Source organism: Psammomys obesus, unplaced genomic scaffold, assembly GCF_907164565.1.
Source record: "Psammomys obesus unplaced genomic scaffold, mPsaObe1.curated_primary_1811, whole genome shotgun sequence".
Classification (NCBI taxonomy): Eukaryota; Metazoa; Chordata; class Mammalia; order Rodentia; family Muridae; genus Psammomys; species Psammomys obesus.
Genome location: NW_026592890.1, coordinates 23140752 through 23167662, shown reverse-complemented (window position 1 = coordinate 23167662; position 26911 = coordinate 23140752). Strand labels below are relative to the sequence as shown.

General features: G+C 44.9%; 1 protein-coding gene and 1 non-coding gene across 2 annotated transcripts in view; one reads left to right on the top strand and one right to left on the bottom strand.

Annotated features, from left to right (window-relative positions):
• Window positions 1-24679, top strand: part of Ostm1 (osteoclastogenesis associated transmembrane protein 1) — a 30819-nt gene extending 6140 nt beyond the window's left edge. Inside the window, exons 2-6 of the mRNA XM_055616104.1 lie at window positions 2093-2207; window positions 12728-12825; window positions 16926-17093; window positions 18247-18412; window positions 22353-24679. Coding sequence (XP_055472079.1) covers window positions 2093-2207; window positions 12728-12825; window positions 16926-17093; window positions 18247-18412; window positions 22353-22408 — 603 coding nt within the window. The 3' untranslated portion in view covers window positions 22409-24679. The remainder of the gene's footprint in view (window positions 1-2092; window positions 2208-12727; window positions 12826-16925; window positions 17094-18246; window positions 18413-22352) is intronic.
• LOC129683487 (small nucleolar RNA SNORA17) lies at window positions 11661-11789 on the bottom strand. The gene has a single exon (XR_008721166.1). It is a non-coding gene; the product is annotated as a small nucleolar RNA SNORA17 (small nucleolar RNA).
• Window positions 24680-26911: the final 2232 nt, after the last annotated feature.

Here is a 26911-nt window from a genome sequence, read left to right as displayed (position 1 = left end):
TCTATCTATCTATCTATCTATCTATCTATCTATCTATCTATCTATCTGCTTATTTATCTATCTACATATTGTGTGTGTCACTGTGTGAGTACCCATGCCGTGGGACATACGAGGAGGGCAGAAGACAACTTGTGGGACTCAGTTCTCTTTTCACCATGAGGTCTAGGGATTGAACTCTGGCTGTTAGGCTTGAGGGCAGTTGCCTCATGCAGCCATCTGATGATTTTGAAGTAGACGGTCAGCTACCGAGGGAGGATGCACTTAAACTGTCTACCCCCAACTTGGGGTTGTCAGCAAGGCACCTGGGTGAAGTTCCTCTTATCAGTGACTGTGTGCCAGGCACTGTGCTCCTTGGGGAATGAATTTTATTTACTATAGGATGTTATGAAACTGAGCTCCAGTTTCACTTAGGAGTTAAGTCAGCTGACCAAGACCATCATCTCCTGACCTAGGCTTGTCATGGTCCCTGGCCAACCAAACTCCACCCAGAACTAGGGAGGTTGAGGCAGGAGAATCACGAGTTTGAGGTAGGTTAGCCTGGGATTTGCATAGCAATATTCTATCTAAAAAAAAAAAAAAAAAAAGAAAAGAAAGAAAAATGGCAAGGTCAGGGGTCAGGGTTTGCATGCTGGCTGAGCACCTGTGTGGCCCCCAGTAGCACATAACATTAAGACAGGAGAATAAAGGAGGGCTGGACAGGTGGCTCAGTGGGGAAGGTGCTTGCAGTAGAAGCGTTAAGACTCTAGTTCAATTCCTCAGCACCCATGCGAACGGTAGGCATGACTGCATGCACCTGAACCCCGGGACAGGGGAACTGCTGGGACTGATGCTGCCACCCCCTAAAACCAGTTCCAGGTTTAGTGAGAGACCCTGTCCCAAGGGATCAAGGCAGAGAGCAACAGAGCAGCAGACCTGATGCCCTCTGGCCTCTGCAGGCCACTGCACATAGCACACGCACACACGCACGCACGTGCACACACACACACAAACACACATATAACACATAATAAATGTTAAAAAAAAAAACAAAGATAACAGATAAAAGCAAGAGCTCTCTTAGATGCATCCCTTTCGTGAGATATACAGAGGATGAACTTAACCAAATGAATCCCGTGATGTTCCCATCATTCCCCACGGCTGGCCAGTTCTGTTCGAGGTGTTCCCACTTGGTCTCTCTCACCCCACGGCGTCACTCCCGGTCTGTGTGTTTGCAGGCAGCTTCCTGAAGCACAGTGTAGATGGCTTTCTCTGACACTTGTCAGTCCTCAAAACACTAGCATCCCTTGTAGTGCCTGCAAGCAATAGGAGTTAAGTAGCTTTGAAAGAAAAAAAAAAAGGTCCAGGTCTCAGCACCCTACATGAGGTAACAGGGATAGGAAATAGATGAGATTGAAGACCTAAGGATCCAGGTCTGTTATTTGCATAGCATGAGTTTCTTTTATGATAAAATTGTCCTAGAAAGACATGTTTTTTTTTTTTTTTTTTTTTTTTTTGTGGATGGATTACTAGATTTTCTTGCAGGATACTAACTAGCCTTTGGACCAAAAATTACTACCCAAAAGATGAAGCCAAAGGATTTGTGAACATTTGCTCACAGCTTAAAAGTACTTATATAGATAATACATTTACTGTATAAAAATTTAGACAGTGGAAGAGAAGCAAAAGTGAAAATAAAACTTGTCATGTTTCATCATCTAGAGGTGACCATTGCCACACTCTGTTTATTACATTCTGGAATTTTTCCTGCCCACACAAAGTGAGAGATTGTGACACACTCACAGGTTGGAATTAAGAAGTTGAACTTGACCACGGAAGTAAAGATGGGGCTGGAGAGATGGCTCAGCAGTTAAGCAAGGAGCTTCTTCCTTCTCACGGGAACCCTGCAGCAACAAATGTTAGATAATTGTCTTCCTGACATTTTATTATTATTGCTGTTACCATCAGATCGTATCAGGCAAAACCTTTAGTGGTGTGTGGTAAGTGTTTTAGTTGTTTTATGGCTTTTTTTGTTTCATGGCTGTAATTTGTTTGGAAAGTCTAAACGCTCGGATTAGATCTTCTTCTTCTCCTTTTCTCTTTCATTGTTGTTCAGAATACCTCCGAGAGCCAGCGCTGCGCCGGCAGTCTCCTGATGGCGGACAGAATGCAGATAGTTGTGATGGTCTCCGAGTTCTTCAACACCACGTGGCAGGAGGCCAACTGTGCAAGTGAGTCTTCACGCCGTGTTGCAGCAGTAGATGCCGGGGTTCGGTTACACCATCAGGTTTGATTTCGGTGAACTTTAAGATGGCCGAGAGCAGGTAGTACGTAGTTTCTAAGTTTGAGTGAACTGTCACTGGGGTCATGGCGTGTTAGTCATTGTCACCTAGGTGGGTCCTGTCAGTCAGAAATGTGTAGCCCATCACAGAGCTCTGAGGTCAGACATTTGCTTCATGTCAGGTTTGGGGTAGTTAACGTTGTCTTTTGTTTCTTCATTTCTAAGTTAAGAAAACAGCAGAACCTGATAATAATAATAATATAATAATAATGATATTTGTAATAGTAGAGGGAGATAGAGGAAGGGGAGGGAGAGAGAGAGATCATCTGTCCTGCCAGCTTTGCAGCAGCCTGTGGTTTTGTGTAATAAAGTGACACCTATTTGAAGTACTCCTTGGAAAAACTTAAATCATCATTTCAGCTTAGATGTGCCTTGAACACCAACTGTGTCTTTCTGCCCTTACCTTCCATGTAGTGAGAAAGATATAGTTACCAATACAACTTAGAGCAAGAAAGTAAACACGTTAATAACATTAGAGTCTTGGAAGGAGAAGTCTTTGAACATTCTTTGAACTGAGGCTTCATGGCTGGGCGTGGTCTCACTGGGTGGAGCTGAGGTAAAAGACATGGCAGAAAGGGAGGCACTGTGGGTGGAGGCACAGAGTATATAAGCATTTTGGGGCCCTGGAAACCCCTGGGGAGATAAAGTCAGACAAGGAAGGTAGACTTTTCACAGACACAGTCCATACTTCTTGGAACACCAGCATGCCGTTAAGAGAGGGTTATTCAACGCCTTGGCATTGACAGCACATGTGCAGCATTTAAGGTAGCCGGAAGTAGCAAGTGTATCGGTCACTCCTCGCTGCTGTGACAAAAGGCCTAACAGGCAGCGACCAGAAAGGTTTTATTTTAGCTCATGGTTGCAGAGAGGCTTCATCCTTGCAGAGAGCCCATCATGGAATGGGGAAAATGTCAGGTGGCTTTGCCCACAGAGCCAGAGTGTGAGGTGGCAGGCCATGCCGTGATTACAGATATGTCACCACAGGACTGCAGACAGGCAGCAGACAGCCATACTGGAACCAGGGAGCCAGGTCCAGCTGTAGCCATCCAAGGCCAGCTCTGGCTTCTGTCAGCCCCCATCTCTTAGAGGTGCCATGGCCCCCAGACTTTCCTTGAGTGAAAATCAATTGAAGTGAGTTTTTAGAAACAGAAAACTTTTTAAGCATTAGAAAATATCCAGGGAACAACTGTTCACATGAGCCCATGGGGGGGCATTTTAGATTCAAACCTATAACAGCAGGTTTAAAAACACTTTTTTTTTTTCTTTTTGAGACAGATTCCCATTATGTAGCCCTGGCTGGCCTGGAATTCACTATAGACCAGACTGGCCTCTGTCTCCTGAGTTCTGGAATTGAAGGCATGCTCCGCTAAAATTTTTGTTGTTTTGTTTGGCTCGTTTGAGACAGGTTCTTGCTACATAACCTAGGTTGGTCTTGAATTTGCTACTGTAGCTCAGGCTGCCTCCAAACTCAAGATCCTCCTTCTTCAGTCTTCAGAGTACTAGAATTAGCATAACAGCATGTGCCACTGCACCCAGCTTGAAAACAAAACACACACACACACACACACACACACACACACACACACACAAACCAAAATATCTTTTAACCCCATGTCACTATAGAATGCTATGTTGACTACTGGCTCTTAATTTTGTATCTTTTCATTGCTTCTGGAAATTGGAAAAAGGCTTAGATGACAACTACTTTTTCTTTGTTGTGTGTGGTTGTTTTCTTTATTTTTTTAAGACATATGTAATAAGTCTTTCATGTGTAAGCCAGGCTGGTCTTGAGCCTGGTATGTATGTAAGGATGACCTTGAACTCCAGATCCCCATGCCTCCGCCTCCCACATCCTGTGCAGCACCAGGCTGTTATTTTCAGCCACAGTTTTATGTGGCTTGGCTGGTCTGGAGCTCAATGCTCTTCTCCTGTGTTAGCGCCCTGGATTCTTAGAGTATAGGCATTTGTCACCCCCACAGCCAGAGTTGAAAATCCATAGCCTAAGTAGATTGAAGAGGATGTGGCTTGGTTGCCAGAGTGCTTGCTTAACACACATGAAGACCTGGACTTCAGTCTCCAGTCCGCCCTAAACTGAGCATGGTGACACAGCCTTGTGATCCCAGCATGTGGGAGTGGAGGTAGGACAATCAGAAGATCAAGGTCCTCCTCAGCTACACATAGAGTTTAGGGCCAGCCTGGGCCACACGAGAGGTCTCAAAACAGTGAACAAACAAACAAACAAAACAACGTAGGAGTCCTGGGAGATGTCTCAGTTGGTAAGGACCTGAGCTCAAATCACCAGCACCCACGTAAAAAAGTCAGGCTCTTTTTATGGCTCTGTGTCCTGGGAGGCAGAGACATCAAGACCCAGCCAGGCGAGCCAACTGGTGAGCTCTGGGATCACTGGAAAGACTGTCTCAACAAGGAAGGTGGAGAGTGAAGAAGACACCTTACAGCCTCACCTGAACATTTATGTTTACACACACACACACACACGAGAACACTAGGACTGGTTTTAAATGGGACTTCTGTATTTTATTTTATGTATATGAGTTTTGCCCGCATGTATGTACACACACCACATGTTGAGCTTGACGCCCCAGGAGGCCAGAAGAACACAGCAACTCCCCTGGGACTAGAATTATAGATGGTTGTCAACCACCAAGTGCATGCTGGGAATCAAAACCAGGGCCTCTGGAAGTAAGAGCAGCCTGTGTTCTTAACTGCTTAAGCTGCAGCTCCTAAATGGGAGAAAATATGCATATTTCTACCATATGCATTTAATTCCCATTCAGAAGTCTCTAGAAAGCTCAAAAGCTCCCAGAATGTTCAGATCATGTTTTTTTTTTTTTTTTTTTTTTTTTTTAATGTTAGGTGCAGTCAGAGGGACAAAATGCTTTTCTCCCCCAGGATTATGCTTTGAAAAACCTGATTTCCTATTCGTTGTTTTAATACTATTTTAAAACGTTTCACCATTTCTATTCTGAACTTTAAACAGACTTGAAATAGTTTTAAAACATTAGACTCGTTAAATTTCATTCTTTTTTTTTTGTTTATTCAGTAACAGCATTCTTTTTCTCTTTCTTTCTTTCTTTCTTTCTTTCTTTCTTTCTTCTTTTCTTCCTTCCTGTCTTCTTTCTTTCTTGCAGTGCCAGATTAATTGCTTAGATTTCCTCACTGCATTCTGTTTCCTTAGTAGTTGGCCCCGGTGTGATCCTTTTGACTAGACTCTTTGCCAAGTGTATGAGATGAGCGCGTCTACTTATGCTCCCTGCACACCTGCCTCAGGAAGCCAATAGGAAAGTTATCTGAAAAAAATTAAAATGAATTTTTTAAAAGTTTAGAGAAATTTATAGTAGTTGGGGTTTAGGTGAGAGGTGGAGTGCTTGCATGAGGCCCTGGGCCCAGTCTCCGGCTCTAAAAAGAGCCGCATTCATCAGAGTGTCACAAAGCTTTCCTGCTTGTCTCACCTGGTCTAGCCATTGGGAACACAAGGAAGGAATCTGAAGGCAGAGGAAAAGTGGGATGGAGCAAGATCATGAAATGTGTCAGCCCTTGTCTGTGGGAGCGTCCCACACAGCCCTGAGTGTGAAAAGGACGTGAGAGCCTACATGAAAGGCAGGTAAAGAATCAGGAGTAGATCTAGGGAGCTGTAATTGCTCATCTGCATCCTGCTGTGCAGGATGTGTCTACGTTGGAAGCTAAATGTTATGAGCCCAAAAGCCAAAATGTTAAACTTGTATAAAGTCGAAGTTACAGGAAGCTGCGTAGTTAAATTTTTCCTTACTTGCATTTTGAAAAAGGAGTCAGTTCTCTCCTTCCATCACATGGGTCCCTGGGAATCCAACTCAAGTCATCAGGCTCGTTGGCAGGCTCCTTTACCGTCTAAGCCATATGGCCAGCCCCTGGGAATGTACTCTTTCTTCATAGGCAGCCTGTAATTCCAGTACGCTAGGTGGTATTTTATGAGTGTGATGATGCTACCGAAGCTCTGTGTAGCCCTGAAAAAACATTCTAGCTCATCAAAGGAAACTTAGCTCTCAGTTGTGCAGCCAGCTTAAGTACTCGTGACTGCAAAATTAGCAGCAAAACCTACTGCTGAACCGGAAAGTCAGTCAGGCAGAGCCCTTTTTTCTCGCATATTATCTATGTGGAGATGTAATTACTTGTAACTTTAAACATAGTTCTCATAAATCTAAGCTTAATTACGACATTCTCTCAGTTTATTGGTTTACTTTCTGAAGCTTGCTCAGCTTTTCAGAAAGCGATGATTACTGTTCTCTATGAAACTGGTTCTCTTCTTCCATCGTTTGGGTCCCTGGGAATCCCACTCAGGGTATCAGGCTTGGTGGCAGGTTCCTTTTCCCTCTAAGCCATATGGCCAGCCCCTGGGAGCATACTCTTTCTCTGCAGGGTGTCTGTAACTGTAACTGTGGTGAGTCAGTGTCACGCTGTGTCTCAGGCTGGCCTTGGGCTTGGGCTGCCAAGCCTCCTGACTTAGCCTCTCAGACGTAACTCATGCCCCTCCGACCTCAACAGGGATGTGATCATGTAGGAGTAGTTTTTAAAACAGCAGGGACGGGCCGAGGAGGTGGCTCAGAGGTTAAGCGCACTTGCTCTTGCAGAGTACCCAGGTCCATTCCCGGTGTCCACCCAGCAGTTTACAACTGTGTTATTCAGTTCTGGAGCATCTGATACCATATTCTGGCCTCGGCAGTGCACTCATACACACACACAGGCAACACATACTCATAAAATAAAAAGTCTTAAAAAAAAAAAAAACAGAGGGGGCTAGAGAGCTGGCTTGGCAGTTAAGAGCACTTGCTGCTCTTTCAGAGGACCTAGGTTTGGTTCCCAGCACTCACGGGAAGCTCACAGCCATCTGTGACACCATTTCCACGAAACCTGACACCCTCGTCTAACCTCCTGGGGCACCAGGTACACGTGTGTGTATATAATGTAAATAATACTCATACATGTAAATCAATCTTAAAAATTGATTTAAACCATGAGAGGTCTTGAAACAAACTCCTGACGGATGACCCATCGCATGAGTGGCTCAGCTGGTCTCCGTAGTACACACCTGTAAATCCCAGCACTCAGGAGGCTGGAGGGCGAAGAGCCTGAGAGCAGACCCTGTCCCTAGAGTGGTCAGGACTAAGGGCATAGCTCCGTGATAGAGTGCTTTGCTGGTACGTACAGGGGGACTTGGACCAGGGTCCATCCTGAGCGCTGGGTGGTGGGGGAAGAAGTCCGAAGCCACACAACTGTGTTGTAGTAATTTAGCCACTTCTGTGTGAGGTCTTGACTGGAATCCTTAGCGCCCTGAAGAAGGCCTCTTGAGCTGAAGCCTACGTCTTCCCCGGGACAGAAGCTGTGCTAATCTGCCCTTGATGAGGCCCCATTGATTATCTGAGATGAGGCAGAAGCACAGTGAGCACTTCACTCCGTGCCTACAGAGAGCTTTGTTGCCACTGCCTTCACTAGCTTACTAATTTCTACAATGTGCAGCTTCTCTGTAACCTTATGCTCCCAAGGCTCAGCAACGGATAAAGAGGGTTTACTAGAGATCCCTTGTTTTGAATCAGAAAGTCGGGGCTCTTCTAATGACGAAGACACGTTTAACCCCACTGTGTAAGTGAATGTCTTTGTGCTCTGTAATACCACCGCCTAGTAGTTACTGAAAAAAAAAAATACTGTGACAATGCAACACTTAATCAGACCACCAGCCTACATTAGCTTTTCATTTCGGTTTCCGATTACTTTAAGGGAAGAGAAAACAGCAGGAAATTGAAGAGGCTAAGCTCTTTTGTTCCTCGGAGAGGCCTCCTTCACAAATCTTTCTTATAAAGAAATTGCTTATTTGCATATCTTGCATAGAAGAAGTTGCCACAAGTCTGGAGTGGACTCAGGAGTGAGCATTTCCAATTCATCTAGTCATGGGATCACCTGCTTCCCATCTTCTAAGTTTTCCGCAGAGAAGATGAGGCGTGGGTTGCCTTGCCCCGTTAACCAGGTTTCCGGTTGATCTTTCTGGTCAGGTGTCAGTGACTTCCTGGTGCTGTCAGGTTCTTGTCAGGGTGAGGGAGGAGTATTAGCATGCAGTTGCCCACACTTGAGTGTTGAATTTGTTAATTGTTTAGAGTGTGTGTGTGTGTGTGTGTGTAGGTCTGAGAGAGCAAGAGAGGCACTGATTCACCTTGCAGTGTCTTCCAGTGCTAGCTGAACGGATTACAGATTCCAGCCTTCTGTGTATCAGTTTTGTGTCCTTGGGCAAGGCTCCTTCATTTCCCTAAAGTGTTCCTTATTTTTAATTTTTTTAATTAAAAAAATTTTAACTATTTGCTAGGTGTGCTGGCACATGCCTTTAATCCCAGCACTCTGGAGGCAGAGGCAGTTGAATTTCTGTAAGTTTAGGCAAGCCTCAACTACAGCAAATGCTACATTGAGACCATGTCTCAACTTCTTAAATTATTTTTTGGGAGTTACTTTTTTATTTTGTGTGAACAAGTGTTTTGCCTGCTTGAATGTCTATGTCCCACATACATGTACTTGATGCCCATGGAAGCCGGAAGAGAGCACTGGATCCCCCAGAACTGGAATTACAAATGGTTGTGAACCTCAAAGTAGGTTCTGGAAACCAGAGCCAGGGCCTCTGCACAAGCAGCAAATGTTCTTAACTGCTGAGCCATCCCTCTAGGCCCCGGTTTTAAGAACTTTTATTTATTACTTTGGTGTATGTGTACCACAGGAAGCCCATGGAGGTCAACTCTCAGAACTCCGTTCGCTCCTCTCACCATGGGCTCCCGGGATCAAGCTGGGGTCCTCAGGCTTGTGTGGCAAGTGCTTCTGCCCTGCGCCTTATTTTTAAAATGGAGATAGTAGTTTTTGCCTCACAGAACCACCAGCGGAATGAAATGAGTGACTGTCAAGAATACGGACATACTTGCAATCCAAGTCTCCAGCGACTTCAGCTTTTGCGATGTGCGTGGCTGTCGTATGTGAAGCTGTCCTCTGGCTTGGCCTGGGGTTGATCTCTCTGGCGTCCCTTTTATCCACTGCCACCTTTTCCTCATGTTACAGCCATAGCTTCCTGTTGGCTGTCTTCACTCCCACAAGATGGTTCTGAATCTCTAAATCAAGTGGGTGCCAAATAAAATAATGTATTACGATTAAGAAGGCAGGAGTGGGTCAGGCACCAGGGAATAGACGTTTGAAATACTCCTTTTGGACTAATTACGGGGGCATCTAAAAGGATTGTTTCATGACCCTGAAATCAGAAAATAATGAATTTGAATCAACTAATTTTATTATAATTTAGAAATATATTTCATTTTTAAAAATAAACTTTTTATTGGTTCTTTGTGAATTTCACATAATGCACCCCAATCGCACTCATCTCCCCATCCCCTCATCCCCGCCCTCACATTTGCAACCTCTCTTCCCAACAGAGAAAAAAGATCTTATTATGGAAACTGTAGTGTGTCACAGTGTGTCCCACAGTACACCCTTTTGACCACACTTCTTTGCTTGCAAATGTTTATTGCAATGAGCCAGTCTTTGGCCTGGTATAAGACCTTTGGCTTCTGCTCCTCCTCTCACATATCCTGTTGCTTCGCTGTGTCACATGGAGAGCCTGTAGTCTTGGATTTGTAGTACTGACCCCTTCGTGCACCCCAGCAGTTCATTGATAGGGTAGATGTTGGGGAGGAGGGACCAATTCAAAGCCCTGGATTTGAGCCTGAGTGGTATCTGAGCCACCTGCTGGCTCTCCTGGTGGCCAGCTCAATGGCAGCACCTCCCCTCCCCCAACCAGGGCCAGCTCTACCCTGCTGTCCAGGTGAAGTGCAAGGCCCACTCTCCTGAATGCTGCCGCAGGTGAGGGGCAGGACCAGCTTTCCCGCTCTCATGACCTCAGAACCAGCTCTTCTTCCTGCCATAGGTGGCAAGGGACGATGGTGGGGGAGGGCATCTCTCCCTTACCTGTGCTGCCCGACAGCAGACAAGTTTCGGGGCCAGTTCTCCCACACTGGGTTATCTCACTAATGACCCCACCATCACAGCTCTACTGTGGTGCTGAGGTAAGGGGCAGAGATAGCTCTCCTGCTTTCATGACTCACCGCAAGTGTCAAGGACAAAAGGGAGGGGAGGGGATCTCTCCCTCTGTGAGGCCACTGCACAGCAGACCAGAGGCAGGGCCAGCTCACCAGAACCCTTACATTTAGGGCCAGCACTACTATGCTGCCCAGGTGAAGGGCAGAGCCTGCTCTCCCAAGTGCTGCAGTAGGTGAGGGGCAGGGTCAGCTCTCCTGCACTGAAGACCTCTGGGCCAGCTCTCTTTCCTGCCACAGTGGCAAGAGCTGAGGGGGGTGCATCTCTCTCTCTACCATATCACTGTACAGAAGACAAGTTGCAGAGCCAACTCTCCCATGCTTATGCCCCTGGGGCAGGCTCGCCTGTACCCCCACCACCAGGGTCAGCTCTACTGTGCTGCCCAGACCAGGTGCAGGGCCTGCTCTCCTAAGTGCTGTAGCTCATGAGGGGCAGGGAAGGCCTTACAGCTCTCATGATCCCCGGGCCAGGCTTCCCACCTGCTTTACAGGTGGCAAGGGGGAAGGAGGAGAAGGGTATCTCTCCCTTGTCCAAGCCACTGCATGGCAGGGCCAGCTCTCCCATGCTCATACCTTTGGGGCCAGCTTACCCACAACTCCTGAAGTATGCTGGGCCTGCTCTCCTGAGTACTGTAGCTGGCTAGGGGTGGGGTCAGCCCTCCTACCCTCATGTCCCCAGGTCCAGCTCTCCCATGATGCGCAGGTGAGGGATGGGGCCAGCGCAGCACAGCCCTCAGACATCAACATGCCCTGGGCAGTAGCCCAGACCAGGGACATCTGCTTGGCCTTTGGTGATAACAGACCATTGCTACTGCAGGGCCACAGACCCAGACGTGGTCCCCCAGTGGAAGCACAGGCCAGGACCCCACCATGGTCGCAGTAGTGGCATCGCCTGCTACTCCCATCAGGCTGTTCCTCACTACCCTTGACTTTCCAATTCTGTCTCTCTTCACTGTGCCCACATCCTTCTGTTTCTCTTTCTCTTCCATTTCTTCACCTCTTACTTGCTCCTCTTAGTGGCGCCTGGGGTGGTCTCAGGGGCGGTCTCAAGAGTGCTATGGCCTGCTCTTGCATCATGGCACCAGGCAGGGGGTCATCTCAGGCATTGTCTGCCCCTCCCCCGCCCCCCACCGACTGCGAGGCGCTGGACTGGTGTTCATCTCAGGCTTGCTGCCTATCTGAGCCCCATGGCACTGGTCTGGTGGTCATCTCAGGCTTGCTTTTTTTCAGGGAGTGTTAGGCTGCTAATTGAAATGCTCACAGGTGAGAAGACTGAGTGTAGACATGGCCGCTCTCCCCTCTGCCATCTGTTGACACGCACGAGACACAGCAGCCCCACCCGCAACGCCTCTAGGGGCAGGCTTCAGTCAAGTCTCAAAAAGAATTGTAGTCCAGAAAACAGACGGGAATACTTGTGGGCTTGTGGAGAGCAGAGAGTAAAGGAAGAGAGAGGGAAATGGCCCACTCCAGTTGTGGGATGTGAAGCCAGGTTATTGAGTTCAGTGGCTAAAGCTGCTTCCCAGGCCCGACACCCTGAATTTGATCTCTGGAACTCACATGGTAGAAGAAGAGGACCAAGTCCAGGAAATTGTATTCCAACCCATGGCATGTACATGCACACAAAACAAACAATCAAATAAATGTGATGAGAAACGCCCTAAAATCGTGTCATCCTCACTAGAAGTGGAAGGGGTAGAAGAACTTGAAGCAATGCTAAGCAAGGGCTGTGGGCTATGGACAGAATTTGCAAAACCACACGAAACAGTTCTTTGTTTGTATCCAGACTTTAAGAAGTCTCCGTCAGGTTTTTAGGCAGAATTCCCATCAGCCTGTTTCTCCGGGCACCCAGCTCATGGTAGGTTCAGAAGAATAAATGAAAAAGGCTACCCTGCTAAATAGAGTAAGACCCCAGTGATGAAGAGATAAGAGCCACTGAATTTAACACCAAGGTAAAAAGACAGAGATCTAGGAAAAAGGAATACGAGATAGAAAGTTTTACATCTACATAGCATTGAGAGCTGAGTTTTCACTAACTTCATCTTTAAAAGTCAGTTTTTAATTGTAATTGTTTTTATAAGAAGAGAACTGTGCAGTTATTTTAAAACTTTCAAGAGTTGTTAAAAAAAAAAAAAACAAGGTTGGAAACTAGAAGGGCGAAGAAGCCTATGTGTTTGGACACTTGCGTGTGTGGAAGGCTTCATGCTTGTCTGTATGACCACGGGGTAAGTGACGGCATGCAGTTGTCAGCGATGACCCCTCAGTGTGCCATGGGGCTTTGTTTGTTTCATTGTTTTTACAGATTGCTTAACGAACGACAGTGACGATCTATCAAATAACACGGAGTACTTCCTCAGCCTGTTCAACAAGACTTTGGCCTGCTTTGAGCACAACCTGCAGGTAAGTTAGGTCAACCTCATGCAGACGAGTAATGTACAATTCCAACTCTTTACAGCATTAACTTTTGCTATTTATTTGAACTCATAAAGGAATTACTGAACCTTTACTTCTAGTCTGAGATTTTTCCACTTGGAAATATTAGAACTTCAGCTCAGGGCCAAGGGTGGTAGCACACCCAGTACTTGGCAGGCAGAGGCAAGTGAATCTCTGAGAGTGCAAGGCTGATAATCCACAGGGCCAGTTCCGGGCCACAGTGGGGCTACACAGTAAGACTGTCTTAAAAAAAAATTAAGAAGAAAGAAAGAAAGAAAGAAAGAAAGAAAGAAAGAAAGAAAGAAAGAAAGAAAGAAAGAAAGAAAGAAAGAAAGAAAAGAAAAGAAAGAGAGAAAGGGAAGGGGGAAAAGAGGGTTGGGTGTTAGAGAGATGGCTCAGAGGTTAAGAGCACTGGCTACTTTTCCATAGGAGGAAAGTTCATTTCCCAGGACCCACATGGTGGCTCACAACCACCTATCACTCCAGCTCCATGGGAACTCAGTTTCTTCTGGCCTCCGTAGACACCAGGCACGTACATGCTGTGCTGAAGGTAGAAAAAAGAGGTGGCAGCCGTAGATATGCCATGACAGTGGCTTGATGATGTGTTCCCCAGTGTTAGAGGAAAGCAGATGAATTCATGATAGCTATTGGAAGTCCATCCAGTGGGGCTTCCTGACGGGTTGACTAGCTTATGGAGAATGTGTTCGGCTGATAGTAAAAGGAAAAGAAGAACCCGGATGGTTTTAGGCTTTGACTCTGAGTAGTTGTTGAGAGGAGGATGACGCCATGGGGATATAAGGAGGGAGACAGTGTAGGAGAATGGGGCTCGGGAACCCTGTTTTAGGAGCTGGAGAGATGGCTTAGTGCCTAAGAGCACTGGCTGCTCTTGCAGAGGACCAGGGTTCAGTTCCCAGCACCCACATGGCTGCTCACAGCCATCTATAACTCCTGCTCCATGGGAACTAAATATCTCCGGGCCTCTGTAGACACCAGGCACACAAACGATGCCCATCCATACATGCAGAATGTACCCGTGCACATAAAATAAACATTCCTTTTTTAAACTGGGATAATTGTTAATAAAGAAAGAAACCAGAGTCTGTGGTAAGTATTCTATAACCAGCAAGGGTTAGGCACTGGTTCATTAGTGAGAGCCGAGGCTCCCCAGAAGATCACACATGATTTCATACCATGTCCCCCATTTTCAGAAGCGCTTACTGAAAAAGGACACTGAGGCACAAAGGTGAAGGGACCTGTGTGAGGTCAGACTACAGGGGATGCCTGTAAAGGAAGATTATGTTTGGGGCCAGAGGGATCAGGGATCGCTCCAGGGGTAAAGGCACTTGCTGTGAAGCCCGATGGCTTGCGTGAAATCCCTAGGGCCCACATGATAGAAGGGAACCCACTCTAACAGGTTGTCCTCTGACCACCACTTGCACGCCATAGCAGGTACATGCATGCCAGCCCCAGGGTGGTGTGGTTCCTGAGGTGACGTGGGCCTGTGTGCAGTGTCCTCAGGTTCTGACTTTAGTCGATCCACTGAGCCTTAGGAAAGGAGTCCTCAAAATCCACAGTGTGCCCTTACCTTCTGTCTTCCTAGAATCCCACTGCCTTGCTCAGTTTCAGAAGCTGTGCAGTGGTTCAGTGTGTAGTTATGCTGCCATTTATTTAATTAGTCCCTCCTTGTACTTTGCTTGTTTTACTGTTATAAGTTACTGCCACTCACAGCCTTTTGCATGTCACTGGGAGTTCTTTTAAGAATGGGTTCAGTGGACGCCTAGGAGTGGAATGCCATACCAAAAGTTTGTGCACTTTTAGTTTTCATAAAAGGAGCTGTGAAGTTTGTGGTATTGATAATTGGTTTCCATTGCAAAAGTTAAACTGTGTACAATTCTCTGGCAAGAGAGCACATCCAAAAATCTTCTAGGTCAGTGTGAGCTGGCTGGAATATAAACATGTCTTTAATCCAGGAGAGAGAGGCAAGCAGATCTCTGAGTTCAGGGCCAGCCTGGTATAGAGTAAGTTTCAGGTAAAGAAAAGCTTAGGTCCATGTGTGGTGGTGGTACACGCCTTTAATCCCCAAAATAAAGATAAAGTTAGAAAGCACCCCTGTTTGCAAGGGATGTCTAATTGAGTGGCAGAAAAAGTGACAAATCAGAGAAAGACCTGACAGAGTAGGATATGCTCAACTCTCAGGAGACTAGAGAGGAGAGAGGTAAGCAATGGGCAATGCAGAGAGAGAGAGAGAGGAGAGAACTCAGGTGAAGACCAAATGAACCAGAGAATGAGAAGGAGTCAGGATATTAGAGCAGCTTGCTTGAGTTACTTTGAGGCCAAACAGAGCAGTTCAGAGGTTGAGAGAAAAACCAGATTGAATAAGTCATCTGGGAAAAAAAAATGAGCCAGGAAAGCCGAGATGAACCAGTCACCAGTCAGCCCAGAGCTGAGTAAGAACAAAAGAGGGTGAACTTACTCAGCAGTAATTCTCAGAGGCTGAAAACATTCTAGGCCTGGTTTACATTGTAGGGAGGCTAGAAGCGTCCAGTCTAGGTTGGCAGACAGAGGGAGTAATCCTCAGAGACAACAACTGAAACCTTCTATGGGCTGGAGAGATGGCTCAGAGGTTAAGAGCACTGGCTGCTCTTCCAAAGGTCCTGATTTAATTCCCAGAAACCATGTGGTGGCTCACAACCATCTAAAGTGAGATCTGGTGCCCCCTTCTGGTGTGCAGACAGAATGCTGTACAAACAATAAATAAATAACTAAATCTTGAAATAAAAGTACCTTTTACAGAGCTGTATTCTCCCCGACTCTACACCACCACCAGGATTCTGTGCTAGGTTTGTGGTTTTGGCGAAATTCACAGTTGATCAGTGAAAAGCTGTCAGTAGGCTTGTGGGAGTTTACGGGGAGATGTAGTTTGTCAACTAGATGGTAGGGGTCACATGATAGGGTCTTCGTCAGTTCAGTTGCTCTGATTTCTCCTTTTCTTTTTCATCTCTGTGTTCAGTAGATGCTCTTTGTTCATGTTCTGTAGTAAAGAATGAAGAGAATAGAAAGCAAAGCTGTATATGTGTACTTGAAAAGACAGCTGTTTGCCTAGAAGCTAGAACTTGCAGGCATATAGTACCTCTCTCTTTCTCTCTGCCTGCCTGCCTGCCTGTCTCTCTCTTGCTACAGTCTGTCCATCCCTTTTCATTCACTAGAAAGGTCTGAGTTAGCAGCTGAGATAAGAAAATTGTGTGGGGTTGGTATCCTTCTCATAAGAAAAGTCCAATTTCATTCAGAGAAAAGAGGACATTTAGGCTGTGAACTTTAGCAGGAATGAATTTTATTTGGAAAGAACGGGATAATTAAGCACAGACATGAACAACGATAATAATTTTAGCCCTGCATGTATTTCTTGCATTCTCTATCTACAAAGACACCAGGGGTTCAAGTTGGCAGAGTCTCTCCTGGTCTGTAGGTCACCTCTTCCCTCTTAGAGCTCTCCCCCTTGCTGGGTGGAGCTTCGCAATCCCACGCAGTTGCATTTGTGAATCCTTGTCTATTCCCTGAGCTGTTGGAGGCTTGCTCAGAAAGTCGCTACTCTATTTTTAAAGAATTGTTTTCAAATACTTAATCAGGGGGTGCACCTGGAGAGCAGAGGATGGCAGCTGTGCTTGGGTCATCAGCCTTACCAACTGAGCGGTCAGTGGGGTTCATTGCCTGCTCCTTGTATCTTTGTGTTTTCTGCATGGTTTCAAAGTTTCAGGTCTTAAATTAAGGCCTTTGACTTCTTTCCAGTTGATTTTTGTCAGGGTGAGGGCGAAGGATTTAGTTTCATCCCTGACGTGTGGATATCCAACTTGCTAATGAGGCTTGTCTTCTCTCCAAGGTGTGCTGTTGAGGTCTCTCTGGTGTCTCTGGTGTCTGTAGCCCTGTGGGTGTATTTCCGGGGTCAGTCAAGCACTTTAAGATTGTCTTCTGTCCGGGCTGAGGGGACATGGTGTCAAAATGGTTGACACACGCAGAGATACTGTGTCCAAGGTGTGCTGTGTGGCTCACATCTCCCTTTGTCACTTCAGGGCCACACATACAGTCTTCTCCCACCAAAAAATTACTCCGAAGTTTGCAAAAACTGTAACGATGCATACAAAAACCTGAGCCTCCTGTACAGTGAAATGCAGAAAATGAACGGGCTGGAGAATAAGGCTGAACCCGGCACACACTTATGCATCGATGTGGAAGATGCAGTAAGTACCCCGCTTCTGGCACGGTTCACATTTTGCTGTTGTCGAATGCGCTTTCAGTGGTGCCGTTTCTCTGGGGGTGCACTGGCATATCTTCCGTCAGGAAGAACTACACTAGTTATGAAGTAATACGGTTTTATGTTATCTCTGCCAGCGAAAAATGACTACTAACCAGGCACCTCACGGGTGAGTTACTAAGTTACCATATTTTGATTTTGAAGGAGAAAGTGCAGCCAGCGCTACGCAGTGCAATGCTTTCTTTTAAAAGGTGGTCTCACTACGAAGCACGGGCCAGCCTTGAACTTGACGTGACCCTTCTGCTTCCTCTCCTTAGTACTGTGCTTACAGAGTGCCCACCATGGTTTAGCGCTGCTTTCGTTATGTGTGGATAGAGTAAGTGTCGGGGAATGGGAAGCCTTTTCTCTGGTGTATAGCCTGTCTTTTCGAAGAGCTCCAGTAGGTGGCAGTCGTGCCCTCCTAGGCAATAGGATGCTTGAGAATTAGTTATTTGGGAAAACAACTCAGGGTCAAAACGGCTAAGCCTGCTGGTGAAGAACTGATAACAGTTCACATTTATCTGTTATCAACTGTTATCAACCCAGCTTAGAGAGAGCCGTTCTGGAGCAGCAGTGCTCAGGAAGTCAAAGGCACTTAACATGGCCATGCATAAGAGCTTTGGGTTTTACATCTCTGTACTTGGTGACTACAGTACAGGCTCTCAGTAACAAATAACCTTTAAATAAGGAAGCAGGGTCTTAACTCTATTATAACTACACACTCTCTGGGAGATAATGGTTGACATTCTGGCATATCTTGGTGATTATGTGTCTAGAATACAACATTTCTGTATGGTTATAAATGTATACGGTGACAGTTGTGTGCTTGTGGAGGATGCACTCAGGAGGCAGAGGCAGGTGGATCTCTGAATTTAAGACCAGCCTGGTCTACAGAGTGAGTTCCAGGACAGCCAACGCAAACTCTGTCTCGAAAACAAAGCAAATGAACAAAATCTACACATTTACCAATTATAAACCACCTTCTTTCCCTGTCAGAAGAAATCTCAGCTATCAGTAGATTTTTTTAAGGCTGTTTTAGATGATGTTTGGATTGAAAAAAAAAATTAAAGATGAGTTAAGTGTGATGTGTGTTTTTCTAGATGAACATTACTCGAAAGCTTTGGAGTCGAACCTTCAAGTGTTCGGTCACCTGCAGTGACACAGTGTCTGTAGTCGCAGTTTCTGTGTTCATCCTCTTTCTTCCCGTCGTCTTCTACCTTAGCAGCTTTCTTCACTCGGAGCAAAAGAAACGCAAACTCATTCTACGTAAGTTTTTTTTTCTGTAGTCATTCATCTACTTAGTTAACCACCTATACGAAGAAGAGTTAGCAGTCAAGGGGTTGGGAGTACAGTGTTAAAACTCTTACCTATATGCATAAGACCCTGAATTCAACCTTCAGTACCATAAAATAATAATAATAAAAAAATAGAGATCTGTTTGCTGAGTGCAAGTGCCTGTACTTGCTAGTCCTGTGTGCTCTTTCTTTAATGGTGCTCAGTCAGTAAGCTAGTGCTAGCTGAACAGTTTAGGTTATTTAACTTTCATTTGTTTGTTCTACCTGATAGATTTGTCTCCCTTGATTGGATTATAAAGTTCGTCAGAACAAGAGTTTTTTTTTTTCTTGTTTACCATCAAATCATCAGTATCTAGAGAGTGCCTGGCCATAGTGTATGCTCACAAACATTTGTTGAACAAAAGAATATTGTAGTCTGTTTAATGTTAGCATCCTTCCTCAAAATACAGTTCCTGTGACATTCTTTATGGAAAAACATACTGGATGAAATAATGTGAGGCAATACTGCTTTCAAGAGGTAGAAGCAGGGAGATCCTTGAGTGAACGCCAGCCTGATCCACATAACAAGTTGTAAACCAGCCATTATTCACAGTTCAGCCCTGTCTCAAAAGCATACACAACAAAACCAAAGCAAACAGACAGCAAAAACAGAGATAGAAAGACAGAGAGAGAGAACAGAGAAATACAGAGAAGATGAGAGAGAAAGACACAGAAAGACAGAGAAGATGAGAGAGAAAGACATAGAAGATGAGAGAGAATAAAAGAGAGGGAGAGAAAACCACTCACAACCATCTCCCATCCTGCACTGATGCTCATGGATTTTTCCTCTCCCTCCCCACGTTTTATTCTCCATCCTCTCTCCTTCTTCCCTTCCTCTCTGCATAAACTGATGATATGACTACTCCATGGTATGTTTTTACTATAGATGAGAGAGAGAGAGAGAGAGTGTGAGAGAGAGAGAGAACAGCCAGGGGCATCTGGAAGAGTCCAGAGCAGAGAGAGAAAGAAGCAAGCTGAATGTGGTCAGCAGACTGGATGAGGCAGGTTATCTGTGAGGGAGGGGAGAATAGCAGAGGATAAAGAGTAGAGAAAACAGAGAAGCAGGAGCAGAACAGATTGAGGAAGAGAGGGAGGGAGAAGAGAGAGCACGAGAAAGCACTTAGCCGAAATAGCAGGTTTACAAGTGGAATGAGTAGCTGAAGGAAAGAAAACCCATGAGCTGGAGAAGTTTAGGGGAGGAGGGTGGGATGCTAGCATGGACTTGGAAATGTGTAACAAGTCCTTGTGATACCAGGGGTTGGAGGCCATGAGTTTTGATATGCTAATAGGCAGGTTGAACCCATTTCTGGATATTTGAGCTTCCTTTTAGAGTTTGGTGAAACTGGAGTTTCCTGTGGACCTAGCACTTCCCAGTCTCTGCTTTCTCCTTCTGTTCTTTTTTCTTCTCTTCTTTCCATTGCATTACCACTCCTCCTGCTGTTGGTGAGTGCACTGTAATTAAACAAAGGAACAAGGTGCAGTCTGCCCCGCACAGTGTGCTGGCCCTGACCCGGTCATCACAACGTGCGGAGGTGCGGGCGCACACCTCTGTGTGGTGGGCTCACAGAGTGGGGCTGTGGAGAACACACCGGTAGGTGATCCTCTAGGTAGGATTTTGTTTGTTTGCTTGGTTTTGTTTTTGTTTTTTTGAGACAGGGTTTCTCTGTGTAGCCTTGGCTGTCCTGGACTAGTTTTGTAGACCAGGCTGGCCTCGAACTCACAGAGATCCACCTGCCTCTGCCTCTCCGAGTGCTGGGATTACAGAAGTGCACCACTACTGCTGGCTTGCAGGTAGGATTTTAAAGGATGTTGAGGACTTACCAACTAGACTAGAGAGGCCAGGAAGTTTCAGGTACTTGGATTTCCTGGTATTGCTGCCTTGCCAGTTTATTAAGTAATTTGATAATTAGTAAGATCACCTCTAACATTTTTTAATAAAGTAAGTAAAAACTGAGCCGAAACAAAAACCTGAACTACTGATCCCATTCGCTTTCCAAATTCAACCAAGGATTAAGAAGTGTATGTAAGAGCTGCCCAGGAAGCTGTGCTGGGGCTGGGGCCCTCGTCTTTGGCTGTCAGAATTCTGCAGAGCTTAAAACAAGGCAAGGAATAAGGTGCCAAGGTCCCACTGCAGCTCTTGCTGGAGGGCTGCCAACCCCCGAGGCCAGCAGTTCTCAGATGTCAGCGTGCCCCAGCTCCCGCTGCGGCGCTGCGGCCTTTCACTTCTAGAACGTGAGACATATCTGCACGCAACTGTTCAAAACACTTTACCCAGCCAGGTAGCCATGATCCTATGTTTAAACCTCATGGCTTAATTCCATGAGCATCGTAGTCACGGCTGATTGTCACATATTTTGTTAATAGTGTGTATGTTTGTACACGTGTGTGTATTATGCAACTTACTTTTGGTATTAGTATACACTATTAATTATATAAAGTAATGCGTTTCTTTTCTTTTCCTTTCCTTTTCTTTCTTTCTTTTTTTTTTTGGTCAAGATTTCTCTGTGTAGCCTTGGCTGTCCTGGAGCTTGCTCTGTAGACCAGGCTGGCCTCAAACTCATAGAGATCCGCCTGCCTCTTCGTCCCCAAGTGCTGGGATTAAAGATGTGCACCATCACTGCCCAGCTCAAAAGAATGCGTTTCATTTCAATGACATTTTCAGATACACACACACAACACAAGGTGTTTGTGTGAGCACATCTTTGAGACAGGGTTTCTAGTGTAGCAGAGGCTGGCCTGGAACTTGCTCTGTAGACCAGGCTGGCTTTAAACTCACAATTCTCTGGCCTTAGTGTCCTAAGACTTACATGCACGTGCCATATGTCCTATTTGAAATTTTTTTTTTATCTTAAAATAGAGGTAATATTCTTTTTTTCCATATATATTTTTTCCTTTTCTTGATTAGGCTTGTGTATGTGTTGAGTAAGGGGGTGTTGTCTTGCTCTAGATCTTAGGAGAAATTCTTCAGGCTTCATAATGTTAACATGACTGCTATAAAAGCTTTGTAAGTACTCTTGCCGTTTTTTGTTTGTTTGTTTGATTTTTCAAACAGGGTTTCTGTATGTATCCTTGGCTGTCCTGGACTCACCCACCTTGTAGACCAGGCTGGCCTTGAACTCAGAGAGATCCACCTGTCTCTGTCTCCCCGAGTGCTGGGATTATAAGTGTGTGCTGCCATGCCAGGCTAGTACTCTTGTCTTTTTTTTCCTTTTTTAAAAACAATTTATTTATTTATTATTTAATACATCATTCTGCCGGCATGTGTACCTGCGCACCAGATCTCATTATAAATGGTTGTGAGCCACCATGTGGTTGCTGGGAATTGAACCTTTAGGAAGAACAGCCGGTGTCCTTAACCTCTGAGCCACTCTCCAGCTCTCCAGTACTCTTGTCTTTTGAGAGGCATTTAGAGTTTGATTTTTAGCTTGGATTGTTATTGTCATTCTTCCTCTGCACATTAAGACTGCAATGCTCAAGAAGGTGTGAGTACCTGCTTTATCAGGTACTACTTTTATCAAAGTCGTGGGTAGTTCTACTTAATTTAATTTTATGCTGGTGACCCGTCTACTCCTCACCCTCTCTCTCTTACTCTCTGGCTCTTGATCTCTGCTCCCTCTGCTGCTCTCTCCTCTCTCTCAGGGTCAGGGCGCACTCCCTTCCTCCACCATCTCTCTTTCTCTCTCCTTCCCTCTCTCATCTCCATCCAATAAACCTCTGTATAAAAAAAAAACAAAAAAAAACCCCAAAACAACAGATACACACACACATCTTAGATTTTACTTTTAAGAAGTAAAAGCAGGTACCTTGGTTTGCATATAAGCAATGGATAAGCCCATGAGAGCATGAATTGAAATCAGCTTGTGTCTCTCCAGCCAAACGTCTCAAGTCAAGCACCAGTTTTTCCAACATTCAAGAAAATTACACCTGAAGCCCGCAAAACGGGGACTCCACCCCGCATCGAATGAGTGAATGGTTGGACCACAGCAGTCAGAAAGAAGATAAGCCAAGATCTGACAAGTCACGCCCTGAATTGCCAGGATGCACACTTTTAATTTATTCTGAATAAGAGCTTTTGAATATCCTTTCCCTGTCCGCCCCATTGTTGAAGATTTCTGTATTTTTAAATTTTCAGACACACAGTGTTACATATTTTAAGGTATATCTGTTAGAGTAACAAGTGAGGGTTTTTTTGTTATTTTTTGTTTGTTTGTTTGTTTGTTTGTTTGTTTTTTAGGTATATGACTACTTGACTTTTGATATCTCCTCGCTAACAGAAGTACACAAAACACAAGCAGCTGAAGACTGCCATTTATGCATTAGTCACTGATAGCCAGCTTTGAAACAGAAATAAATATACTTGCCAAGTGGTGGTAGCAGGCTCAAAGATTAACTTAAATGAATTCCCAATACAGTGTTATAGTTTATATATGTACATACACACACACACACATATATATACACACACATACATATATGTGTATATACAGATATATACAGATACATATATCTGTATATATGTATATTTAATATATCATACATTCAAATAATGTTCTCTGTAGTTTCCCTGAAGTCATCTTTGAAACCACTAATTATAAACCTCCTTAACAGTTTTCAGAAGCGATGAGCCACAGAATACATTTATCTTTGTGAAAGATTTAGGGTAGCTGGTTTTCTAACTTGACTTTTATAAATAGTATCCTACAACTTATTTTTGCCTTTATTTCAAAAGTAATTCAAAAATCACTGGACCGCTTTATGTATCTCTAGGACAAGATGATCTCATTTCATGCCAAGGATTCACGTTGTGGATTCCATGAAACTATTTGACAACTTGTAACTTATTAATACTTTAAATCAAATGCAGCACAGGTGTATCACACTGTATTTAAATTGTGACTTTTTTTTTTTAAATAAGAATGTCATCTTGGAATAACTGGAGATTTGGGGAGAAATGAAAGAGGAATACAAGAGCTTAACGTTTAGAAAGTAGACAAGGACACACATAGATGCTCCCTGCAAGCCCTCCGCGTAGTTTATATGGCCAGTGAATTGTGAGACAGTCTCACCCAGGAAGCTTCACCATAAGCTCCCAGGATGTCCCTCCAGGATGAAAGCGATAGGAATCAAAGAAATGACGCATTTCACTGTCAGGAAATGAATTCTACTTTGGAATATCTAGGAACCTTTAAGGCAATGTTTTGTTTCAGTATCTTTCAGTTTTATCTCTCAGTATAGAAGAGTCGATGACCTCGCTTGTTAATTCTCTGTTTTTCAGTGGAAATGGGCTTTGTTTTAGACTGTGGCGCCTCTGGCACAGTGGTTAGAAAACGTGAATCCGTTTACAGAGAGCAATCCACTCTAGAGGGAGATGGGACTGTTTTTGTTTGTTTGCTTGCTTGCTTGCTTTTTAATATTTACCTCACGTGCAGAGTGTGAAAGCAGGCTCACCCTGGAGTGTGACCCACACAGGCTGTGTGACAATCGGATGGCGCTGTCCCAGCTTTTCTGGTCTGCTGTGAGCCCCTTCCACGTCCTGCGGTTTGTCGCACTGCCACCCTTCCTGCTGCCCTGACTAAGGGCACTGTCTTGATTTGAAGCACGGGGCTGAGGGCCATTGAAAACAATCTTCATCGATGCACACGAAGCCAGTTTGCAAGTGCAAAGTTAGCCAAGTGGCATGTTTGAACTGTGAGCTACAACTCCTCTGGCACCTTTCAGTACTGTGTGTACAGACCAGTGTTTTTTGATACAAAGCCGATTAGCGCTTTAACAAGCCAGCTATCACTGTTTCCTGGTCAGGGCTTCGCTCCCTAGAAGCTGCATCAGAAAGAAGTACGCATTAAGTGCTCAACTGAAGTGCAAAGGAATTTCATCTTATGCTTTACAATAAAGGAAATAACAAGGAGATTGTAGTGCTGTAATTGATTTTCTTTTTGTCTGTTCTTTGAGACAGGGTTTCTCTGTGTAGCCCTGGCTGCCCCGGATCTCACTACATAGACCAGTCTAACCTTGAACTCAAAGAGATCCATCTGCCTCTGCCTCCAGAGTTTGGGGATTAAAGGTGTGAGCACCACACAGACTGTGACTGAGTTTTTCATTCATTTAAACAACTTGAGATATAACTTAACATCACACCTCAGTGTTTCACGTTTTGAGTTTTGTTACTTATCTAATTAAAAATTCTGCTGTGAATAAAGTATACCTTGAATTTCTTGGTGTTTGAAAGATAACATTTTCAAAGCCTAACACACACTCTGTAAAATCACTGTACTGATAGATGAAGGTTGAGCCCGGGGCCCTGTGTATATGAACAAGTTCTCTCACCAAGCTCTGTTCAGCCCTCAAGTGCAACTCCAAATCAACAAATAAGAACACGAGAATGTAGTTGGTAAACGGTACTGTTGCTGTAGCCAGTATTTTCTCATGTTTCATGCAAGGACTGTAGTTTAATTTTTTTAGGACTGTATTCTAATACATACTTTTTAAAAAAGGTATCTTTTTTTGGGGGGAGGGGAGAGTGGGAGGGATGACAGCCACAGCATGCATATAGAGGCCAGAGGACCACTTGTAGGTCTTCTTCCGCTGTGGGCTAAACTCAGGGCATCAGGCTTGGTGGCCAGTGCCTCTACATAGATGCAAATAATCCGTTTTGATCAAGGCTCCCCTCATCACTTCTGCTGCATCCTCCCCACTTTTCCCTCCTAAATTCATTTGCTCTCCCCACCCTCACGCCAGTGAAACCCAGTGAATCCATGTCGTGCTGCTTACCAGATGTATGATGTGTGGGACCATCTACCGGAACGTGGTTAGCCATGGCTGGCCCTCACACGGCTGCTGAGCAAGCATTTGAAGTCAGGTCCTTTTACTTTAGAGCCAGGTCTCTTAGCCACTGAGGCATCTTCCCAGGTTCCCCTTCCTATTCTTTTAGAAAAAGGTGTGTGGGAGGGACCTGGTGGCTGGAGACATGGCTCAGTGGTTAAAAACAATTGTTGCTCCTCCCAAGTGCCGGGCATTCAGTTGCCAGCACCCACGTGATGGCTCACAACCATGTATGTCTTGTTTTAAGGGATGGGATGCCTCATGGTGCACAAGACACATGCAGGCAAAACACACACAAATAATCAACTTCAAAACGTTAAAGACGTGAGTGTTATTGTTGTTAATATATGTATGTATGTGTGTCTGCACGTGGATATGGGCACATGAGCCAGGTGCCTAAGGGGGCCAAAGGCATCTCCATCCTGGAGATGGAATTACTGATGGTTATGAGCTGCCCAGTGTGGGTACCAGGAACCAAATTCAGGTCCTGTGGACAAACAGTAAATTCTCTTAACTGCACAGCCATCTCTCCAACCCCACTTAGATTTCGTAAAGATGCAATTTTCCATTTAAGAAAAAACAAACAACCTCAAGGACTCCTACTTTTCCCTTAATTTAAACGAATTGTGGCACATGCTTTAATCCTCTGGAAGGCAGAGATGTGAAGATGTCTTGTGAGGTTCCAGGCCAGAGTGTTGTATATAGTGAGCTCCAGCACAGCTAGGACTACATAGTGAGAACTTGTCTGAAAAACAACAAAGCTGGCACAGTGGCACATGCCTGTAATCCCAGCACTCAAGGATGCAGAGGCAGGCTGATCTCTGTGATTTCAAGGCCAGCCTGGTCTACAAAGCGAGTCCAGGACAGCCAAGGCTACATAAAGAAATCTTGTCTCAAAAAAACCAAACCACTGAATAAATTGAAATAAATGATAATTAAATAATTTTAAAAACCAAACCAAAACAAACAAACAAAAAGTTGCCATGGTTATGATATGTAAACTTTGATCCCCAGTTGTGTCTGATTGGTTAAATAAAAAAGGCTGGAGAGCCTGTGACTGGACAGAAGAGACATAGGTGGGGCTTTGGTTCCTGGCTTGGGATGTGAGGGGGGGACCACTAGGCAGGAGGAAGAAGAAAGGCAGAAGATGGAGAGAGGACATGGCCTAACGGAGCAGATCCAGCCCAGACAGGATGAACACTGGCAGGTAACTTGGGGAGTGTGGCTGGGAAGCAACAGACTAGCTTAGAAAAATCAGTTTAAATCGTAGCTGCCCAGTTACTGTGCTGAAGCTTGTTAAATAAATCAGTAGATCTCTGTCTCCATTATTGGGGAGCTAGCCCAGGGAAAATGCCCTTTAAAGTGAATAAATATCACAACACCCAACCGTGCTCAGTAATGCTTAATACAAACTTGCCTATGGTTTCACTTAGGATGCACTCTGCAGACTAGTTGTACCACATAATTTGGCTTTCTTTATTGTCTTTCATTCTTTCTTTCTTTCTTTCTTTCTTTCTTTCTTTCTTTCTTTCTTTCTTTCTTTCTTTCTCTCTCTCCTTCCTTCCTCTTTCTTTCTTTCTTTCTTTCTTTCTTTCTTTCTTTCTTTCTTTCT